The sequence below is a fragment of the Petromyzon marinus genome, chromosome 23 (assembly GCF_048934315.1).
Source record: "Petromyzon marinus isolate PM22_M1 ecotype Great Lakes invasive population chromosome 23, UKy_Petmar_22M1.pri1.0, whole genome shotgun sequence".
NCBI lineage: Eukaryota > Metazoa > Chordata > Hyperoartia > Petromyzontiformes > Petromyzontidae > Petromyzon > Petromyzon marinus.
In genome coordinates this window covers 6,630,246-6,654,223 of record NC_133689.1, presented here as the reverse complement: position 1 = coordinate 6,654,223, position 23,978 = coordinate 6,630,246, and the positions used below count along the sequence as shown (strand labels likewise).

The 23,978-nt window shown below is 44.2% G+C and overlaps 1 protein-coding gene across 2 annotated transcripts in view; it reads right to left on the bottom strand.

The window, feature by feature from the left end:
- Positions 1-23,978, bottom strand: part of AHI1 (Abelson helper integration site 1) — a 72,735-nt gene that overhangs the window by 25,165 nt on the left and 23,592 nt on the right. For both annotated transcript variants that reach the window (XM_032959575.2, XM_032959576.2), the window contains exons 17-22: positions 19,878-19,996; positions 17,637-17,767; positions 10,191-10,331; positions 8,571-8,812; positions 5,241-5,283; positions 200-270 (exon numbers count right to left, since the gene is read on the bottom strand). In XM_032959575.2, the coding sequence (XP_032815466.2) occupies positions 200-270; positions 5,241-5,283; positions 8,571-8,812; positions 10,191-10,331; positions 17,637-17,767; positions 19,878-19,996 (747 nt within the window). The remainder of the gene's footprint in view (positions 1-199; positions 271-5,240; positions 5,284-8,570; positions 8,813-10,190; positions 10,332-17,636; positions 17,768-19,877; positions 19,997-23,978) is intronic.

Below are 23,978 nucleotides of genomic sequence, written 5' to 3'. Positions count from 1 at the left end.
GGGCTCAATGGACTTTTCCCCCGATTATAAATAATGGTCATTTTAAACACCCACCTACGCTGATGTTGGTTCAATGCATTGTCAATGAGCAATGCAACTCTCAAGACAACCTCCCTCCCGTGCTCCAGGCGTGTAATCGATGGTAACAGTGTTGGTGTCAAGTACGAAGACGAGGTATGGGTGGTGTGGTGCTGCTTACCTGGGCAATGTGACCCCCACCGGAGAGAGGGACCGGGCTGTTCCACGCCAATGACGAGCCAACTGTTCGGTCTGTCGGCAGCACAGACCACGGAATCTCATTACTGCAACGCAACGATGCAACGTAAAACGCATGAGGCCAGGTATAAGCTTTATGAATCGGGCTCTTGCCACGGTCATGGAGCATAAACCGTCATGCCAACTCCAGTCATCCTCGCAGCAGCGGCTTCTGGCTGGGCCATCGAACAAAGACAACGGTCACCGTATCGCAACGCTTTCAGATGCGCTTCTGCGGCCGTCTGGAACGCTCTTCCTGCCGATATTCGGAAGCTACTGGAACTATGCACTTTAAATATGAATTTAAAACTAATTTCTTTAGAACTGTTTTTTTGTGTTGTCCTTCCCCAGCACCTCAGATTGGCACGGTTGGCTACGTACAGTGCGAAAGAAGTTCAACGAACATACATCATCGGCCATAATATATCCACTGCTGGATGAAAGCCACCCCCCCCCCCCATTGCCATCGCCATCCCTCACGGTCTTGCGATGCCGCAATCCATTTCAATCCTGGGTGTGAGCAGACCTCATTTCTTCATCTCCAAGATGGTCATGCTCCTGGGTATGTTCTCTCCTTTGGCTGCCATTCAGTGACCAGTCTAATCATCCATCAGTCATCATCCCTTTGAGCGATGTAACCTGCCCAAGCCATTTACTTTATTGATCAGTCAATAGGATGCCTCTCATTGGTGTTAGTAATTGGTAGCATGCATCTCTAAATGCTTTGTGCATATTTTCAGCTTTTTATCCATTTTCCATGTTTGTGTCGAGGCAGGTTCTATGCACCAATTGAATAACTTATTTTGTAGGTACCCGCTACAGTGTTATGTCGCTGATCATTATCGAATTCAGAATTTCCACTCATTCACTACTTCATGGAATAACTTTCATCCCGATCCACATCAAATAATTGTTCTTGGTACACATATTCTGCTATTTTCATTATGAGACCTCCTTTGCCAGAAACAAGATATAGGAATAGGTTTTACCCTTTTAACTGGCACAAAAACTGACACCTTTATTCAAGGCATCATGTTTGCAATAACCACAACACAAGCAGTCAAAATGCAAACAAAAAAGACAACTTTTGTCATTTTGACTGCTTGTGTTGTGGTTATTGCAAACATGATGCCTTGAATAAAGGTGTCAGTTTTTGTGCCAGTTAAAAGGGTAAAACCTATTCCTATATCTTGTTTCTGGCAAAGGAGGTCTCATAATGTTAATGCTCACCCCGAGCCCTCAATACTCTGATAGTGCGCTGTTTTTGAGTTGTACGCCTTTTGGCGTCTTCTGGTCCAACACCAATGGAGACTAGGCTCTAAGAAAAGCTGTCTCGGGTGTGGACCAATCAAATTCAAGGACAGTGCATAATATTATCAGAGTTGTCTTTTTTGTTTGCATTTTGACTGCTTGTGTTGTGGTTATTGCAAACATGATGCCTTGAATAAAGGTGTCAGTTTTTGTGCCAGTTAAAAGGGTAAAACCTATTCCTATATCTTGTTTCTGGCAAAGGAGGTCTCATAATGTTAATGCTCACCCCGAGCCCTCAATACTCTGATAGTGCGCTGTTTTTGAGTTGTACGCCTTTTGGCGTCTTCTGGTCCAACACCAATGGAGACTAGGCTCAAAGAAAAGCTGTCTCGGGTGTGGACCAATCAAATTCAAGGACAGTGCATAATATTATCAGAGTTGTCTTTTTTGTTTGCATTTTGACTGCTTGTGTTGTGGTTATTGCAAACATGATGCCTTGAATAAAGGTGTCAGTTTTTGTGCCAGTTAAAAGGGTAAAACCTATTCCTATATTCTGCTATTTGTTCCACTTGCGTTCATCCAACAACTACTTTATTTAGTTTTGCAAACTTGCTGGATATTACTTTAATTTTTCTCATATTAATCGTTGGCCCAACTATGCAGCCACCATTTCTTCCACTGTTCCCTGGAGTTCATTTTCATGGGGGCCGCTATAATATTGTCAGCATGTTTTTCCTAATTTATTTTTTATTCTCCAGTGTTGGCTGTGAATATCTTTGGTCTAGATTTGAAGTTTTCGTGACTGCAGGAATCCATACTCTTTAAATCACGAGTGATTTAATTTATTTTATACGTTATACAGTGAAGGAAAAAATAATTTGATTCCCTGCTGATTTTGTACGTTTGCCCACTGACAAAGAAATGATCAGTCCATCATTTTAATGGTAGGCTTATTTGAACAGTGAGAGACAGAATAACAACAAAAAAATCCAGGAAAACGCATGTCAAAAATATTATAAATTGATGTGCATTTTAATGAGGGAAATAAGTATTTGACCCCTCTGCAAACATGACTTAGTACTTGGTCGCAAAACCCTTGTTGGCAATCACAGAGGTCAGACGTTTCTTGTAGTTGGCCACCAGGTTTGCACACATCTCAGGAGGGATTTTGTCCCACTCCTCTTTGCAGATCTTCTCCAAGTCATTAAGGTTTCGAGGCTGACGTTTGGCAACTCGAACCTTCAGCTCCCTCCACAGATTTTCTATGGGATTAAGGTCTGGAGACTGGCTAGGCCACTCCAGGACCTTAATGTGCTTCTTCTTGAGCCACTCCTTTGTTGCCTTGGCCGTGTGTTTTGGGTCATTGTCATGCTGGAATACCCATCCACGACCCATTTTCAATGCCCTGGCTAGGGAAGGAGGTTCTCACCCAAGATTTGACCGTACATGGCCCCGTCCATCGTCCCTTTGATGCGGTGAAGTTGTCCTGTCCCCTTAGCAGGAAAACACCCCCAAAGCATGTTTCCGCCTCCATGTTTGACGGTGAGGATGGTGTTCTTGGAGTCATAGGCAGCATTCCTCCTCCAAACACGGCGAGTTGAGTTGATGCCAAAGAGCTCCATTTTGGTCTCATCTGACCACAACACTTTCACCCAGTTGTCCTCTGAATCATTCAGATGTTCATTGGCAAACTTCAGACGGGCATGTATATGTGCTTTCTTGAGCAGGGGGACCTTGCGAGCGCTGCAGGATTTCAGTCCTTCACGGCGTAGTGTGTTACCAATTGCTTTCTTGGTGACTATGGTCCCAGCTGCCTTGAGATCATTGACAAGATCCTCCCGTGTAGTTCTGGGCTGATTCCTCACCGTTCTCATGATCATGGCAACTCCACGAGGTGAGTACTTGCATGGAGCCCCAGACGGAGGGAGATTGACAGTTCTTTTGTGTTTCTTCCATTTGCGAATAATCACACCAACTGTTGTCACTTTCTCACCAAGCTGCTTGGCAATGGTCTTGTAGCCCATTCCAGCCTTGTGTAGGTCTACAATCTTGTCCCTGACATCCTTGGAGACCTCTTTGGTCTTGGCCATGGTGGAGAGTTTGGAATCTGATTGATTGATTGATTGCTTCTGTGGACAGGTGTCTTTTATACAGGTAACAAGCTGAGATTAGGAGCACTCCCTTTAAGAGTGTGCTCCTAATCTCAGCTCGTTACCTGTATAAAAGACACCTGGGAGCCAGAAATCTTTCTGATTGAGAGGGGGTCAAATACTTATTTCCCTCATTAAAATGCAAATCAATTTATAACATTTTTGACATGTGTTTTTCTGGATTTTTTTGTTCTTATTCTGTCTCTCACTGTTCAAATAAACCTACCATTAAAATTATAGACTGATTATTTCTTTGTCAGTGGGCAAACGTACAAAATCAGCAGGGGATCAAATACTTTTTTTCCCTCACTGTACCTACGTGACTTTACCGAAAGACAGCGGATCGCCTAATTGTACCAATGGATGTATTTTGACGAGCAGTAATTCCATCCAAAGGTGTTATCCAGCTTTAAATGCCACCTGATTGTGTTGACAACTGGCTGGGTGACAAAAGCGGCTCATAGCTAAAATCCAGTGGTGGAGAGTTCACTCAGTTAACAGTGGTTACCCTTATGCTAGACTCACCTCCGACATAAGAACATGAAATATCTACCGTATGAAACATAAAACAAGATATGACCACTGCTTCATCCTGTAACGAGCGAAAAACCACATTGCATTTAACTGTTTTGTTACCTACTTACGCTTGTCATGTACACTTAACCATTTGAATAGCTGTACTGCATTATTTTTTTATGCAAGTGAACAATGCGAATCATGGTGTAACATTACGGACCTTCACGTTTTTAACAATTTGCCATAATAGAGGGATGCGATTAAATGTGTTTCACACGATGTGGTGAACACAGCAGCCTCGAGTGGCTGGAGGAGTCGCACGAATCCATTTGGTGCACCAAATTCGAAATGAAATCAACAAGTTTCTACACGTGTCATGCGTGCATTACGAGCTGAGGAATCGACATTAAACAAAAGTCGCCGAGTGGCTCAGGGGCCAAAACACTGAGCGAGAATGGCTGAGATAATGGGTTGATAACTGGGCTTTAGTCAGCCGTGATTTAATGAAGCACTCAAGTGTAGGGAGTAGATGCTCTCAGTCTGGTGTCCAATGAGTGCACAAAAACAAAATTACGTACATTTGAGTTTCTCATTTAATTTGCCGTATCTCAGCTTTGAGACGTGACTTAGATGTGACAAAAAGATTTTGCAGGGTATAAAAAAGTGTGTTTCACTCGTGTGGATATATTTCATTCAGAAGCAGTTTTTTGATATCAACTTCTGCAGTCATTCTCTGAACACAGAGTGGTGCACTGCTAACTGCAGAGTTTCGAATGTGGCATCCACACTGATATACAATGGAAGAAAACAAAGAAGCATTCTCATCTGATGCATCAGTACATTAACACACCCCTAATTCACATCTTCGTCGTGGTAAAAAAAAAAGTATTTTAACAAATTTAAACTCCTATGCAAGACGGGGAAAACAAATTTCAAAAAGTCCACGAGGGTTCACCAAGTTGCGCTGTCAAACAAAAAAGCATTTGTTATTTGGAAGCTCAATGTGTGCTGCTCTGATTAGTCGGGGCTTGTAAAATCGTAAAGATAAACAAACAAACAAAAACTCACCAGTGTCGTAATCCGCTATTGTTGCTCCTGGCTTCAAAGAGTCCTGAGACAGACCACACCAGCGAACCGAACCGCAATGTGTTTATCTATGCCGAGGATTACCAACAACATGCAAATGTTGCATTTAACGGGAGAGGCTTATCTAAAATAGCATTTTAATTTATCGAGCGAATGCTTTCTTTTAAATCAAGCTTACATATTTTTTTTGTAACTTACAAGTTACAATTTTGAAACTTTGAATACGTATACCGAATTGTAAAAAACATTTTAATGGAACTTAATTTTGTTTTAAGTTAGTCACTAAGGAAATGTATTTAAAATATAGCTTAGGAATTTAAAAAATCAGCTCATACTCATAATAATAAGTTAATCACGTTTTAGCCTTATTTTAGACTTATGATAACCACAGAATAGGAGACCTTTCTTCATACGATCAGAAAACAAACCTCTTTAAAACCAAGTCCAGAGTATTGCACTGCTAATCTTATCGCTGTAGATACCACAGAGGTTCATACAACACAAAGCAAGCAAAGTGGGTTTGTGGATTTGTGGTTAGCCTTAAAACAATAAGGGCGTGGTTGCGAAACATTGCCTGTGGTAAGGATAACACATGGCTCATACTTGCTCATATGCAAAGCAAAAGTGCTGCATCGATCTACTTCCTTCACAAAAAAATTCCATTCATGTCCGAGAAACGTACAACTTGAATGCAGCCAAAGATTATTTTTTTTATTATTTCCAAAGCCTATGATTTCCGATAGTCAAAACACAGTATAAATAAAGATTCTGATTCTGGTGTTTTAATCAGCAGTGACCAATGCATAGACCATGTTTGGCCTGGCAGTGACAACAACACTTTTATGAGATTGGTTCAAGCAAACCTAACTCTGCTAATGTAACAATGAATGTTGCAGCTGCTCCAGTTTTCTTGCATTAACCCAATACTGCGAAGATGGACCGCCCCCAGAAAGCTGTATGCCCGAGGGGCTTGTGTAAGAAAAATGTGTAGAGTCAAATGTGGGAAGTAGGCATAATGTGTTGTCACTTTTAAGAGTAATCGTTATAGTGACATCAATTCAGCTGATTGTTTTAAAGGAACTGATGAAGCGTGGTGCGGGGTGGGGGGGATGCTGATTTGATTGCTATATCGAGTATGCATGCAAGAGATAAATAAAGTTTCAAATATGGCTCACTTCCTGTAATGTACATTATCAGCAGAAAGCCAGGTCACATCCAGAACTACACCTTTGGACTTGAACACAAGCTTTCAAAGCCTTTTAGAAAACTCGGTCAACATTTTAAAGCTGTGGGTTAGCAATTAGCATTACCTATTTTAAGTTAGGGTATATAAATTATGATTGTAGGTGCGTTTAGACAGTTTTAAATTCATTACAGATTGGGGTTATATTTAATTCATTGAGGTTACGTTTTTTAACAGTTTAGATATGGTTTTATAGTGTACGAGTTTAAAGTAGAGTCGTAATATTCGAGTTGGTGTATATTTAAACTTAAGGTCTTCTTTGGTTCTTTCGGTAAAGTCACGTAGAATGAGAATAAAATAATAAATTGATAAAATAAAATAACACAATAATATTCTCAATTTATTATTTTATTCTAATTCTACGTGACTTTACCGAAAGAACCAAAGAAGATGAATCATTGCAGTCACGAAAGCTTTAAATCGAAATTTAAACTTAAGGTGTTTATTGTTTGGCTTTCAACTGCTGAAACATGTCGTAGCTGTAAAAATGGTAAGAATTTCAGTGCGTAAACCTCATGGGCTAATGCTTTATTCGTTTGCGGCAGTGCGGATGAAAACTGCAAAGCAGGAGATGAAGGCCGTGTTGGAATACTCGGTGTAGATAAAGTTCGACAATGATGACGGATTGTGAGCAACAGCGCCACCTACAGGCATCTCTCGCATAACGCGTGCTAAGCGCACGCACTCGTCCCACGGCCAGAGTAACGTGCCTTTGTCAAGCAGGTGAAGGCGCGCATGCTAACCATCGAACAAATACGAGAAGAGTGCAATAACGAACTCGGACAGTTTTCATACCTATTCATAGTGGTGTGATATAACTGTGAAGACCGATCTTAACTTCTGAGCTCAGGCTGGGGTAGAAAGTGTGCTGTCCCCCAAAGAACAATGACTGCATCGCACGCTTGCAGACGTGCCCCCGCGGCCGTCCGGAATGCTCTTCCTTCGAATATGAGGAAGCCACTTGGAGCTATGCACTTTTAAATCTATATTTAAAACGAATTTCTTTAGAATTGCTTTCTGTGTTTAATTTGTTGTCCTTCCCCAGCACTTCTGAGTAGCACGGTTGGCTGTGTACCGTGCGAAAGAAATTCAACATACATACACACGTCTGCTCTGCAATGGTGCATTCCGAGCGTAACTATAGCATTGCTACAGTAAAGCAGCACGGACTGAAACACTATTATTTTTAACTGTAAATCTTTTTTGGATATACGGAACGTTTATATCACTTAGAAGCCTAGAAATGGATACCCCTTTGGATTCTACATGTGCTGCAATGGCAATAAATGGACTTGAATCGCGAGGGGTCGGGAGAGTTGAGTCGTTATATCCCGACAATGTAAGAACTCTGGGGCATGTCTCACAAAGAGCAGGTAAGAAGGCCAGATTGAGGTTCATATATAGGGGAGAATAAAATCTCATGAGATTAATTTGAAAATAAAGTCTTCTGGGAGGGTGGTTTCCCTTTGATTTGTAACTGCTGCACACTGCCCTCATCAACTCGCTAACATCTGAACCACGTGAAAATGTTTGCCGACCAAACCTAAGCGTTACGGTGAGGGTTATAGAGATGAGGTTAAGTTAAAGTTAGGACAAAGGGGTTAGGAATCAATTTTCTTGGACTTAAGATTAAGGTAGGGCATGGATTGGCATAGAGTATGGTTAGATACTGTGGTAATAGTTTGGGGTAGGACTATAGTCTGGTTGGCAATGTGGTTATGATTAAAAGCTAAGATTGCAGTTGGCAAGTGTGGTTAGCGGCTAGGGGTTGGGTTAGCGGCTTGTTAGATAGCCTAATGGCGAGGGCTAGTGGTAAGAATTGGTTGACAAGTGTGATTAGGGTTAGAAGTAGGGCTAGGATCTGGTGGACAGTGTATGATTATGGGTAAGGATAGGGACAAGTTGGTGAGTTTTATGTCTGACGTGGTTAGAGATAAGGGCAAGGCTCAAGTGTGGTTGGCTAACGCGATTCACTGCCAACATTGCGCCTTTCCAACGCATTGCCAAATATTGTATTTGTTTGTTCTCTCTTGGCTCGCTTGTGGCGTCCACAGCAGCCCCACGCTCACCGTGAGCACCGAGTCGAGTTTTCGGCGAACGCTCTGCATCCGCGAAGGGAAGAGCGACGTGGAAGCGGCCGCCGCGTCGCCGGTTCCGTGGCCCAGCGTCTCCACGGCCGTCCACGAAGCGGGGCCCGCTGGCCCCGTGGACCCGAGCCACCGCGGGCCGCGCGAGTTCCCCGCCATGTGGCCCGGTGCGGCCGACGAGGGCTCCTGCACGTCGCGGTAGCTGCGGGCCTCCATCTGTGCCACTGGGCGATGCAAAAAAACACAAAGATCCCCCGTATAGCCTGAACAGACTGTTGGTGGCAAGTGCTGTTAGCGAGCACCTATGCAGGCCGGGCACGGCACACGAGGGGGTGGTTGGTCAGCACCACACCTGGCCACCTTTATCTCCCTAGTGCCGATATTTACACATTGCACCAGGTACTCATTTGAAGCTGAGGTGAGGCCCAGGACCAATTCAGATCATTGTCACTGGTGTTGCCCGTGATTGGGAATAGAACTCGGGTCGACGGGTTCGTAGTGCAGCGCGCTAACCGCTACACTACCGCGGTGAACACGTAGAGCGACACGCGACTGGTCGGTCCGTAGTCGATAACCTCTATTCAAGAGCATGCGGAAGCCAAGTAGCCCTGAGTTCAAGTCCTCCTCGGCTATGTCTCAACCCATCATCCCCCCTCCTCGTATGAGAAGCACTTCGTGATAAGTGAACAGTGATGTTGCTAAGGACAGACTGGCCTCTTGTCATGGGAATGTGGAATTCTTGGCACTGCCTCTAGGCTTGCAAATAAGAGGAATGGGTGTCCATGTTCATTTGAATAGGGAGGCAGACTTTAAATACATTTTAATAATAAAAAATGTGTATGGTGTGGAGAGGCCTTGATCCAGCAACAGTGGATAGATCATGTCTCATGATAAAGGAGTTTGTTCAATTGCCGAGACGACCGTTGCACTCTGGGTTTTCCAGATCAAAATTTCTCAGCGACGTTTATTTACATGCGGACTATTTACAGGTACTGGAAAGAGAGGCAGCAGAATTAAATACTGCATATTAGCGAAGCATCCGTATCAGTCTACTGGCATACCTTCTGCACACAAGTAAAATTGCTAGCAGTGGAGTGAGATAGGTCACACTGCAGACCACATATCTCCCCTTGTATCACGGGACCAGTGTAGCAGACGATGGTAAATCAACCTCATGACTGACATGGCATGGGGTGGCATTGAACAAGCAGTTGACTGCCAAAGGGCTGAAAATCATGATTCATCCAGAAAAGCCTCAATAAATCTCAAAACTCTTTTCCAGAAGGGCTTCATTAAGATATTTGGGAGGAAACCAGGCCATATGGATGAATCCGATGCAAAGGATGGGATAATGCTCAACAGTGTGCACAGACGGGTTCACAACCCACTTGCTGTACCATCTCCTGGCTGCCGTCACGCAGCCCAGCAGGTGTGAAAGTTTCTCAAATCTGCAGGATCCATCAGCCCGTGCCTACAACAAAAACAGCTTTGGACCACAGGTGTATGCCACCACACCCCGTCTGGCTCATAGATAGCTGGAGGGTTAGCTGGCACGCGAGCAACTGTTCTGACGAACGTCAGCGTCAACGCGGCGGGGCCCACCCTTGTGGTCGTAGGCGAAGACAAGAACGGGCTGCGCGTCCCCGTGGCAGCAGAACGCCACCATGTGCTCGTGCGGGTGGAAGTGCACGTCCCGCACGGGAGCCTGGTAGCCCAGCTCCGAGTACATGGCCACCTGGTCCCCTGCAGCCAAAGCGGTGCACACCAAGGCGCGGGTCAAGCGAGTTCACCTCACCGCTGCTGGTTCCCCGGCTGCGGAGCGAGCAAGCGACGTTGAATGGAAACTCCGCCAGACGAACGAACCGAACGGTTTCAAGGTTATCGTGGCGCAAAAGTTCGCACAAGTCGAGTCACGGACGTCATCTGTTTGCAACTGGAAAATACTGCCCGTGAGTCATTATTAAGCATGCCACGATTCAACCCCTCCCACGCACAGATATTTGATTGTCACAACTCCAGGTCATTATTGCTTTTTTGTGCACCTCTTACCATCTCACTTATTCCATATTATTCGTACAGCTCATTTTCGCTCAATGAGCCTAAATGTAACATTTGCAGATTGTTTACAATTATCATGAAATGCATGAAATGTAAATCCTGTGATTCTTCAATGATTTTTGGGTTAGGCCAGGTAACAATCTGGTCAAATTAGTATCGCTACGGTAAGACGTGCAATTCTCGCAATCAATTGTTCTTCAACTTAGCGGTGAGCTGAAACAATAGCAATTGATGGGTTAAACGCCGGCTCGTATACGTGACAATTTAAGTTGTGTGGCTGTGCCGGGTGTTGGAGGGTCTTAATGAGATGCATTTTGATAGATCTCTATCACTATGTGGCCTAACCCAAAGACCAATCATGAATCATAATGTTGGCTGATAAAACCCAAATATTTAGTAAGCTCCTGCTGCATCTTGCAAACACGTACTGAAGCCGCATGTCCTGTCATATCACGCTGGAGTCTAGCGCATGTGTAATGAGATAGTGACATCTACTGGATGAAAAAGGGAAGCACCGGTACAGGCACCATTATAAACATCATCCTATCCCAAAGGGAGAGGTACAGTGAGGGAAAAAAGTATTTGATCCCCTGCTGATTTTGTACGTTTGCCCACTGACAAAGAAATTATCAGTCTATACTTTTAATGGTAGGTTTATTTGAACAGTGAGAGACAGAATAACAACAAAATCCTGAAAAACGCATGTAAAAAATGTGATAAATTGATTTGCATTTTAATGAGGGAAATAAGTATTTGACCCCCTCTCAATCAGAAGGAGTTCTGGCTCCCAGGTGTCTTTTATACAGGTAACAAGCTGAGATTAGGAGCACACTCTTAAAGGGAGTGCTCCTAATCTCAGCTCTAAGACCAAAGAGCTCTCCAAAGATGTCAGGGACAAGATTGTAGATCTACACAAGGCTGGAATGGGCTACAAGACCATTACCAAGCAGCTTGGTGAGAAGGTGACAACAGTTGGTGCGATAATTCGCTAATGGAAGAAACACAAAAGAACTGTCAATCTCCCTCGGCCTGGGGCTTCATGCAAGATCTCACCTCGTGGAGTTGCAATGATCATGATAATGGTGAGGAATCAGCCCAGAACAACACGGGAGGATCTTGTCAATGATCTCAAGGCAGCTGGGACCATAGTCACCAAGAAAACAATTGGTAACACACTACGCCGTGAAGGACTGAAATCCTGCAGCGCCCGCAAGGTCCCCCTGCTCAAGAAAGCACATATACATGCCCGTCCGAAGTTTGCCAATTAACATCTGAATGATCCAGAGGACAACTGGGTGAAAGTGTTGTGGTCAGATGAGACCAAAATGGAGCTCTTTGGCATCAACTCAACTCGCCGTGTTTGGAGGAGGAGGAATGCTGCCAATGACCCCAAAAACACCATCCCCACCGTCAAACATGGAGGTGGAAACATTATGCTTTGGGGGTGTTTTTCTGCTAAGGGGACAGGACAACTTCACCGCATCAAAGGGAGGATGGACGGGGCCATGTACCGTCAAATATTGGGTGAGAACCTCCTTCCCTCAGCCAGGGCATTGAAAATGGGTCGTGGAAGGGTAGTCCAGCATGACAATGACCCAAAACACACGGCCAAGGCAACAAAGGAGTGGCTCAAGAAGAAGCACATTAAGGTCCTGGAGTGGCCTAGCCAGCCTCCAGACCTTAATCCCATAGAAAATCTGTGGAGGGAGCTGAAGGTTCGAGTTGCCAAACGTCAACCTGGAAACCTTAATGACTTGGAGAAGATCTGCAAAGAGGAGTGGGACTAAATCCCTCCTTAGATGTGTGCAAACCCGGTGGCCAACTACAAGAAACGTCTGACCTCTGTGATTGCCAACAAGGGTTTTGCCACCAAGTATTAAGTCACGTTTTGCAGAGGGGTCAAATACTTATTTCCATCATTAAAATGCAAATCAATTTATAACATTTTTGACATGCGTTTTTCTGGATTTTGTGTTGTTATTCTGTCTCTCACTGTTCAAATAAACCTACCATTCAAATTATAGACTGATCATTTCTTTGTCAGTGGGCATACGTACAAAATCAGCAGGGGATCAAATACTTTTTTCCCTCACTGTATCTGGGCCACAGGTGAAGGGCAGGGCTGGCCGAGAAACTCCCGGAACCGGCTAGAAAGTTCCATGAGAGGGCGTGGTCGGTGTGGGGAGCCTTGGGTCGCTGCTCGCCGTCATCTCTCTCCGTCGTTCGGCCACGTGGCAGATCTCCCGCGAAGTCCCCACCACCCTCGCCGGCACGCCGTCAACCAGCGGCAAGGCCGGGAGTGGGCAGACGGAACCACGCTGTGGGATCGACCACGTGTAGCCTGTAGGGATGCTAATATCTACGTGTGTACTCGGAGAAGGAAGAGGATAAGGTTGGCTTGTGGTGTACCCGAATGTGAATAAAGAAAAGAGTACCCTCTACACGACGTGTCGCAAAAGTCGCTCATTACACATGCAATGAGTAGGAGAGAAGATATTTCCTTGGAAAAAAATAACACGGATACTCTTAAACAGCTTCAGGACCGTTAACACTGTGAGCTTTCTGAAAAGCATGTTTACAGATTTGAGAATTGCAAAGGCCCAAAATATATATGGCTCATTGAGATTGTAACCAGTATAAAAGCGTCAGCTTGCTATCGATGTTTTCGCACGTGAAAACCTGTGATCATTTCTGTTACTCAGCATGCAATGTATGCGAACGATCATTGACTAAAACAATTGATCAATTGTATTCAAATCTAATACTCTCCGTATGTCAATAATTCAAACGACAGTTGCACTTAATCACCAATGAACCAGCATATGGATGGATTGCCATGCGTTATGGAACAAATAATAGTAAAATAATATCCAAAGCATGTTATTTGTTATGCCAGTGTTACATGATCTTGGTTTATAGCTATCATCAACTTAGTCTACAATTACCATCCTCATCATCCCTTTTGGAACTCCCACTTATCAAGGCTGCTCCACTGAGTGAGTAGAGTGCCACAGTCGCGAGATGTTAAGTCCCTCGCCTGGTATACAGGATGGCCGTGGGTTCAATCCCGACCCTGGCGTCTGTATATTTGGAGCTTGCATGTCTCTCCCGCCATGGCCGCGTAGATTTTTCTCCGGATCCTCCGATTTTTCCTTCCACATTTAAAAATGTGCGTTTAAAGTATTTGGCTGCTATAAATTTCCACACGATAAACCACTTCGTTGAGCTATGATTATTTGTGGCCAGGTCACTTCTCAGTGGGCCTTGCCTGGTAAAGTTAGTTATAAAATTAACAGCGATTGTACTATAGTACAAGAATGTGTAATTTTCACTGCTTGCTCTGAACCACGAAAGAATATGAGCACCACCTCATGCTCATCTGGGCATAGGGACATAATACTTGTTTTGTTACTAATTAGTCATTTAAGTATTACATGTATAGATTAGTCAATTAAATAAATGACAGGCAGCAGGACCGAGACCATGATGTGCTTCTGCTGAGTTGTTCTCAGCTGCAATAGGCTTCCTATTGCGTAGTGTGCAATGTCCAAAAAGGGCATATTATGTCTCTCTCTCTCTCCAAAAGTATGGTATATACGGTCATACAAATAAAATGCAGCAAAAACTGAAATCCATCTATTGAAAAACAACATTAAAACGACACAAACTGTTGAGAACAACCTTCTCTGTCTGAGAATAAAGTAAAGTTACAGGTCAAGGTTATAAAAAAACGTAATGAAAAACACCACAACAACAAAATAAGACTCATTTTAAAAATATTATAGTTATTGTACTGGCAAGGTGATGCTATGCTGAATTCGAGAAGCCAAGAATGCACATGTCTTGGTGTACTTCACCCATGTGACCCAAAATTTGGGGTCTTCATTGAAATGCCTCAATAATAGCATTCAAGCAGTGCCATTCTGTGTACCAGGGCCACATTTTCATTTGATACAAGCAAATAATGGGCATCTGCACAAACACACACATATATGCATACACATTCAAGAGTGGCTGTGGAATGAAATAAATGCTTTTTCTACCAAGAAGTCACATGCAACAAAAAACTGCATAATAGTGAATATGTTCATGAACATTATTTTAGACTATGGGGTCCATAGAGGGAAAACATCGTGCAAAACACGACTGTCCTTAACCAAATCATTAAAGACCTAAGGATGCTCCTAAATCTTAAGGATGATCCAAATCCACATGGGCTCGGGGATTGAAGTCAGAATCAGAACCTGTAATTATCCTGGAGAAATCCGATGAGCTATGCAGCTCTTTTTCAGAGATGTCGAGTAGGGGCAGATCAGAAAGTTCCAAATATACAAAAACAGTGATAGGAGTGCAAGGTAGGAAAGGTAAGCAAATCACTCTAAATAAAAAAAAATAAACTAGATATTTTTTTTACCAGGTAAAAAAACCCACTGAGTTATTAGTTATTTTTCAGAAGCGACGTGGCCACAAATGATGGCTCAACGAAGTGGCTTATCGCGTGGAAATGCATACCAGGCAAATAATCTAAGAGTCACCGGGACATCAAGGGCGTGACATCGCGAGCTCAAGTTCACACACCTCCACTGCGGGACATCGGGGCGAAGGAGATGGGCTCAGGTGATTGGCTGTCTTATTTGTTTCTAACTCCCCCTCCCCCCGTTGGCAACGTTAACCTAAGGGGGAAGGCCACATGCTAACGTACCTGTGAACCGGTAAGCAATAAGTGGGCATAGAGTGGCAATCCTGAGAAAGAGCCACTCACACCAAAGGGCCACCCAGGTATAGAGATGAACTGTGTTTGCCCCGTCGGGTCCACACAAACACACCCGAGTGGTGATGATGAGCTCAACGCTCCTGTGCTTTTTGTGTCCGTGCACGCTGGCCAAACAGCGCGTGTGCCAATGGGTGAGAGAATTTCCACCGCTTTACTAAAACTGATTTTTTTTTATTAACTCTGGTGCAGTGCCATTACCTTGGCAGTGCAAATACAGCTGTCCAGGAACCAGCAGCTCTGAGCCTAGGTCATTAAGCTTGGTGCTCATTATATGCACCTCAACGCATCACATTTGCTGCCGGAAAAAATACGTATAAATTCAATCCAATGCACATCCCAGCGCATTACGGCTCATCGCTTCCTTCCTTCTAAAATGATAAAAATGCTGTTTTATACTGTGGCCATGAATTATACCAGGGGGTATTACGATGTTAGTGTGTGCATTTTTTGTGTATGTAAACACAAATACACATGTGCTGTTAACATGCACCTACTAAGATTGGCAGAGTGCACAAGTGGATGGTGTGACCAGCAGCACAGCTATCCACCATTGTCTTGCAGCTCCCATCTTTTGTACACTGGACCAAACACTCATTCAAGGCTGAATTAACATACAGTAGGCCAGGTATTATTTAGATATCACTTGCCACGAGTGGTGCAATGGCAGGAATTAATTCCAATTGAGCTGGGATCACAGCGCAGTTCAGTGGCCACTGCAACACCACTCGCACATAAAAGACAGAGACAAGGATCCTTAAAAGACTGTTGGTGCAAGTGCTGTTAGCGAGCACCTATGAAGGTCAGTAAAGCACCACACCCAGCCTTTGTATCTCCCCAGAACCAATTAAGATATCATCACGGGTGTTGACCGTGAGTGGGAATCGAACTCTGCAAGGCGGCTTCATAGCACAGAGCACTAACCGCTACGCCAGCGCTCTCCACACACACTCATACATGCACATGGCATTTAAAGAAGTTGAACCCATTCGAAAAAAGGTCCTAACGCATGAGGTGACAGCAGAAAGGTGTGAACAGCGCTCACAAATGTACAAAGGGGGCAACGCTTAACAGCGCTAACTGCCAAGCACGGTGCACTCTATGGGCTCAGCCGTAACACCATGCAGGTGACTTTTAAAAGACGTGAGGACGGAGGGACCCCCACGCTTTGAAGACCGAGACATCAAGGGACGACCTGGGAGCTCAAGCACACACGTTACGCTCACAGACTGCCGGCGTGGTAGGGCGTGGGGAGGAAGAGGGCGGCAGGCTGCCAGATGTGAGGGGGGGGGGGGGGGGGGACCCTGCAAGGAGACGGGGCTAAGCAGGTGCGCTTCGAGTGAGCTCTCGAGAAGCCTCATTCAGGACGGACTTGGAGAAGTGACAGGAATGTGGCCCGAGTATCGGCTGACAATTGGCGGTCAGTCAGCCGGTGTCAACTGCCTCTTGAGGAGGTCAGCCAAGAGAGATGTAAACTATTGCCGCACACACCTGCCTGAAACATAAACCGCTGTTGAGTGCTCCTAGCCTATGACTATGAATGGGATTTGCTGCAGAAAGACAACCCACATTTGACTACAGCACAATCAAGTAAAAATCCGCGCAGCTTTTACAGCAACATACCGATGTTTAATTTGCGATGCACTCCTAAAATCCGCTGTGTACAAACACCTGAGCAAAGACTTAAATGATATATGTAACCGACAAAAACAATTATTATTTCGTAGATACACACTCAGGATTTGTGTTGCACGCTGTCCATCAAGAGGTTGAAACTTTGTAAATGACAAAAAAGACTTTAAATACATTTTCAGTGCTGCTTGAATGACACTGATGTACCGATAGCAATTATTAAAAAAAAACTCCAAAATATCCTCTTTCTAAATCTTTCTTTCCAATTAACAAAGCCTCGAAAGCATCTTGGAAGCCTGCGATACATAACACAGGCGTGTATCTACCAAATAACAGCTATTTTGTTTTTTGGGTTGCGTTTTTTAAAAATAACATTTCCGTACAATTAGTCAGGATGTTCAAAGAGTATTTGAGTCAAGGTGGTAATCGGAATTTCAGATTAGTATGACAATGTCGATATTACAAACCAAAGCACACCGATCACAGATCTTATCGTGGACACGTTGGCCAACACGCACGTGCCTGCTTTGATCCCAGGATTAAAGGACACACCGGGGCACGTAGAAGGCCAAGACCAGAAGCCATACCCGTGTCGACGTTCCAAACGTAAGCCACGCCATCCTCGCTGCCAGACAGCAGGAAGGTTCCGCAGGGGCTGACGCAGCTGTGCACGCGCTCGCGCTGATTCGAGGCCCCCGTGAACTTCCTGGTCACCTGCCTGCACAGACACAGCCGGTGCCACGACTCAGGACAGCTGCGTCGAAAGCTGCCCAGAGTCTAACGGTTAGCGCAGCTTTCCGGGTGACTCATGCCCGCGATCCAGCGACTTGGGAGGTTGGGGTTGTGGACGAGGACAAGATTGTGCATGTAAGATGCCCACCAGCAAAGAAAGCAAGGTAACCATAGGATGTACAGTGAGGGAAAAAAGTATTTGATCCCTTGCTGATTTTGTACTTTTGCCCACTGACAAAGAAATGATCAGTCTATCATTTTAATGGTAGGTTTATTTGAACAGTGAGAGACAGAATAGCAACAACAAAATCCAGAAAAACGCATGTCAAAAATGTTATAAATGTATTTGCATTTTTAATGAGGGAAATAAGTATTTGATCCCCTCTCAATCAGAAAGATTTATGGCTCCCAGGTGTCTTTTATACAGGCAACGAGCTGAGATAAGGAGCACACTCTTAAAGGGAGTGCTCCTAATCTCAGCTTGTTACCTGTAAAAAAGACACCTGTCCACAGAAGCAATCAATCAATCAGATTCCAAACTCTCCACCATGGCCAAGACCAAAGAGCTCTCCAAGGATGTCAGGGACAAGATTGTAGACCTACACAAGGATGGAATGGGTTACAAGACCATTGCCAAGCAGCTTGGTGAGAAGGTGACAACAGTTGGTGCGATTATTCGCAAATGGAAGAAACACAAAAGAACTGTCAATCTCCCTCAGCCTGGGGCTCCATGCAAGATCTCACCTCGTGGAGTTGCAATGATCATGAGAACGGTGAGGAATCAGCCCAGAACTAAACGGGAGGATCTTGTCAATGATCTTAAGGCAGCTGGGACCATAGTCACCAAGAAAACAATTGGTAACACACTACGCCGTGAAAGACTGAAATCCTGCAGCGCCCGCAAGGTCCCCCTACTCAAGAAAGCACATATACATGCCCGTCTGAAGTTTGCCAATGAACATCTGAATGATTCAGAGGACAACTGGGTGAAAGTGTTGTGGTCAGATGAGACCAAAATGGAGCTCTTTGGCATCAACTCAACTCTCCGTGTTTGGAGGAGGAGGAATGCTGCCTATGACCCCAAGAATACCATCCCCACCGTCAAACATGGAGGTGGAAACATGCTTTGGGGGTGTTTTTCTGCTAAGGGGACAGGACAACTTCACCGCATCAAAGGGACGATGGACAGGGCCATGTACCGTCAAATCTTGGGTGAGAACCTCCTTCCCTCAGCCAGGGTATTGAAAATGGGTCGTGGATGGGTATTCCAGCATGACAATGACCCAAAACACATGGCCAAGGCAACAAAGGAGTGGCTCAAGAAGAAGCACATTAAGGTCCTGGAGTGGCCTAGCCAGTCTCCAGACCTTAATCCCATAGAAAATCTGTGGAGGGAGCTGAAGGTTCGAGTTGCCAAACGTCAGCCTCGAAGCCTTAATGACTTGGGGAAGATCTGCGAAGAGGAGTGGGACAAAATCCCTCCTGAGATGTGTGCAAACCTGGTAGCCAACTACAAGAAACGTCTGACCTCTGTGATTGCCAACAAGGGTTTTGCCACCAAGTACTAAGTCATGTGTTGCAGAGGGGTCAAATACGTATTTCCCTCCTTAAAATGCAAATCAATTTATAACATTTTTGACATGCGTTTTTCTGGATTTTGTTGTTGTTATTCTGTCTCTCACTGTTCAAATAAACCTACCCTTAAAATTATAGACTGATCATTTCTTTGTCAGTGGGCAAACGCACAAAATCAGCATGTGTGTATTGAACTTCTTTCACACCGTACGTAGCCAACCAATTGGAGGTGCGGGGGAAGGACAACAAACTAAACACAAAAAGCAGTTCTTGGAAAATGAGTTTTCAATTTAGATTTAAAAGTGCATATCTTTAGTGGCTTCCTGATATCGGAAGAATGCATCAGAGTAAGTATGTTACCGATGTACATCTACACGCGTGAAGTTTGGAATGTTCTCCGCTTGCATGTGTATGTATTTTATTGGCACACTGGTGTTTTACCGCATGCAAACTACGCTTAAAGCCCAATGAGGCATAACATTCGCCTGATGCCGCGGATAACAAGGGGCACATTCACTCACACTCGGACGTCGATGAGGCGCAGGGCGCTGTCTCGGGCATGTACAAGCAGCCTGCGCCCATTGGGATGAGCCCATAGGTGGTTAATGGGGACCCCCTTGAGGTCTGGCTCTTTGATCTCCTATTTGGGGGGGAGAAGAGCAGAGGGACCATCAATCGGCACATGGCAACAGGCCAACGCCAAGCTGCGCCTTTACAATCCAAGCACATTTATAATCCAACAATGTTTGATCTGGCTCGTGGGAGTGTGATGACAATATACAGCTCACAATAAAATGGTTCAGAGCTCTAACACATGGTTGGAGGTCGAATTAGCCCATCCTGAGTTTATAAAATTATTATAAGTCAACAATAGCCATTCTGTAGAGAGTCTGGTTGACACCACGGAAATGAGAGATTTCCACAAAAGACTGCCAATATAAATTAGCAGCACCCAAAGCTCGGTGAGTAGAGAGACACTTTTGAATTGACTTTGGAGTTTACTCAGGGAGGAATCACAAGAGTATGTTTTTAGCAGAGTTGTGCTTGGGCTGTTTGGTCAATTTATTTTTTTAATGTGATTTTACTCAGGATATTTTTTTTTTACTATTCTGAGAAAACCCACACAATTGAGCCATACTGCCACCCATGCCAACTCATATCCCTAAAGGTGAGTGTCCTACACATTCAGTTGGTCCCGAGTGCTACCTCCAATAACAAGGGAGGCGAGGAAAATCAACGCACACACAAAGCCATTATTTCTTCTCTTTTCACTCATTTTCACCTAATTATATTCCTAGTATAACATCGGCATCATGCCATAAGACAAGGACATTCTTATTCTGACTTCTCACAGATAGCAGCACACAAATCTAGATTAGAAAATATGCCCCCAAAAATTACATTAAGAATAAGCTTTAAAGTCACTTCAAATTGGCTATCTTAACCGATAATGGATGCAATCCTTTAATACTATATGCCCCTCTTGTCTCATGTTAATCAAACCAAATATTTTCATTCTCACAGTGTAAAAATGCGAAATAGCATGAAAAGCTAGATTACAATATTGGTTATTTTTTGTCGTTCACTGTTGGCTTGCGCCAAAACCATCCACTCGCTAAACTTGAGAACTTAGCTTAGCAGACAATTACCTGAAACTCGGATGAGAACCGAGTGTCTCTTTGATGACACTACACTGCTGAGACATGGCATTAGTTTCCAGAATCAACCCGGACACTTCTTGCAAGCACACACTCTTGAGCGCCACTGGTCAATAATAACAACACTCAACTTAGAACGCTCACAGTATTTGCTTACTCTTGGAGAGAACGACTCACAGTCATGAGGAGCCACAGACAAGCGTCAAGGACAACCGCATGGGTTGTCCTTGATGCTTGTCAAATTCGCCCCCCAAAGTACTGCGGTCTTCTATTTACTTGGGTGTAATCAGCCAATTAAGGCGTGCTTTACATCTGGCAGGACACTGGAGAACCTGGAGAAAACCCACATGTACGGGGGGGTGGGGGGGGGCAACACTCTGTCCCCGTACAGATGGAACAGGTGGAGTCTACAATTTGGCTGCACTGCCCTCTCCTGGCAAGCTAAGGTTTTGCACCTTTATGGCCACGGGCAAAGGAGTTTGTCAGCATACAAGTCATCATCTACAGTATCAAGTCCGCCTACACAGTGCTGGTTGACAGGTGTGCGCAAACCATCGTCCTGGGTTTAAATTTACTTGATTACATTCATGAGTTTCAATGAGTTTCATGACAAAGTCAAGAACAGCAAACATCTACAAAAAAAAAACGCATGGGCAGCAGGGAGAAAATTCAGTCCACCACAGAAAATTTCAGGCCCCAAGTGAAAACCTATGTAAATTGCCCATTCAAGACCAAATTTCACAAGGCCACATCACACAATGGCAGAATGGCTCCTGTAGAAATATGCTGCATAATAAAGATGGCCTTGAATGGCTGCTTTCAATAAGTGCTTAGTGCAACATCAACAATAGTAAATGTGTGATTAATTTATATGCGTAACCCATTATGCATTTAGCAGCATTGATATGTGCAGCTGCTACACTGCTTTGAGATGTTCACCATATAAGTTACATTTAAAACCCCAGAGTAATGTATTCATAAATAGAGGCCCTTAAAGTTCACCACCCAGTGATTAATTGAATTGACAAGATTGAGCGTCATGAGATTATTAAATTATTGTGTCACCTAAATGTAAACATTCGCATATAATTAACAAAAAATCATGAATACTCTATTCTTTTGTTCGTTTCTCAATTTGCTTGAGAAACCACTCTACTCAATATGGCAGCATATTGAGTAGAGTGGTCCAGACCTCCCTTTCCCTGGCAACGGACTCTAGATCTTCCTGAGGAATTCCCAGGCGTTCCCAGGCCAGCTGAGCGACATAGTCCCACCAGCGTGTCCTGGGCCGGCCCCGGGGTCTTCGCTCAGTGGGACGTGCCCGGCAGAATTCCATGGGGAGTCTACTGGGGGGGGGGGGGGGGGGCATCCTTCCCAGGTGCCCAAACCACCTCAACTGGCTCCTCTTGATCCGGAGAAGCATTGGCACGACTCAGAGGCCATCCCTGATTACCGAGCTCCTCACCCGATCACGGAGAGTGAGCCCGGCAACCCTGTGGAGAAACCTCATTTCGGCCCATTGTACCGGCAATCTCATCCTTTTGGTCATTACCCAAAGGTCATGACAAATAGGTAGGGGTTGTGGAACGTAGATCGACCTGTAAACCGAGAGCTTTGTTCAAGAAATAAACTCCCGCTTCACTACCATGGAAGAAATTTCGATTTAAGGCTTCCGTGACTGCAGGGATTCATATTCTTGGTTCTTTCGGTAAAGTCACGTATTTTATTTATTAGAATATACCATGGAATAGTACGGCACCGGTACATAGTACTCCCGCAGCACCTCCCACAAGACATTCCGGGGAACACGATCAAGTCGACAAAGCAAGAGGTAGACTGGAGAAGCGTACTCCCATGACCCCTCAAATATCTGGGAGAGGTAAGAGAGCCGGTCGATTGTTCCACGGCCCTGACGGAACCCGCATTGTACCTCCTGAATCTGAGGCTCGACCAGCTGGCGCGGCCTCTTCTCCAGCACTTCATGAGTCTCACGTGGATATTTTAATGGGTGCATAGGGAGTCTAAGCATTAATGTTAACCAACGAATCAATGCATCGTTACGTGACAATTAACAGACTTTTCCCATAACCATGGCCGGCGTTCAGTTCGTCCCTTTCCTCAAATACTGCTATTGGTAATAGTTAGGTAGCTCAGTGAAATGTTGCCTGGCACCAGACCTTGAAACCTTACTCACATTCGATCATTTTTTGAGTCTAATGATCATGGAACTGGCATGTAACAATTCTCAGTTTCCTTGATTGTTTGTCATGATTTATGATTCGAATCAATGTTTTATTTTTATTGCTTGACACTGCTGCATTTGGAATTTGTAGTGTCATTAATTTATAATGATTTATAGTGATATATACATGATGCATGTATCGTGAGCATAGGTATCAATTTTAACATTTGCCAATCTGTCAGATTAAGGGGGGGCTTATATCCTATTTAAAAAAGTTATATTTGAATGACAATATTAGATTGATGAATGAGCTATCATAGGGCTGAACTCCAAAAACATTCAAATAATTTTGCATCGTAGAGCCATTTCTAATTAATTTAATTGACAAATCAATGAATTCTTGCATCTCAAACTTGGGAGAAAATGTATAACAAATGGGCTGAGGAGAAAGCACATGTTTTCCATGATAGCAGAACATATGCAAAACATAGAACAAAGTAAAAGCACGATTTAAAGCTTTCGTGACTGCAGGGATTCATCTTCTTGGTTCTTTCGGTAAAGTCACGTAGAATGAGAATAAAACAATAAAACAAAATAAGACAATTAAATTCTCACGACGTTTCGGCCACAGCACAAAAAAGAACCAAGAAGAAGAAGAAAGTAAAAGCAGTGAGATGGGATAACAAATGAAAACCTGAGAGTTAGCAGCAGTTATGAACAGAAGACAGAGATACGCATGAAACATACACAACGAAATAAAAAAATGGAACATCTCAAAAGGT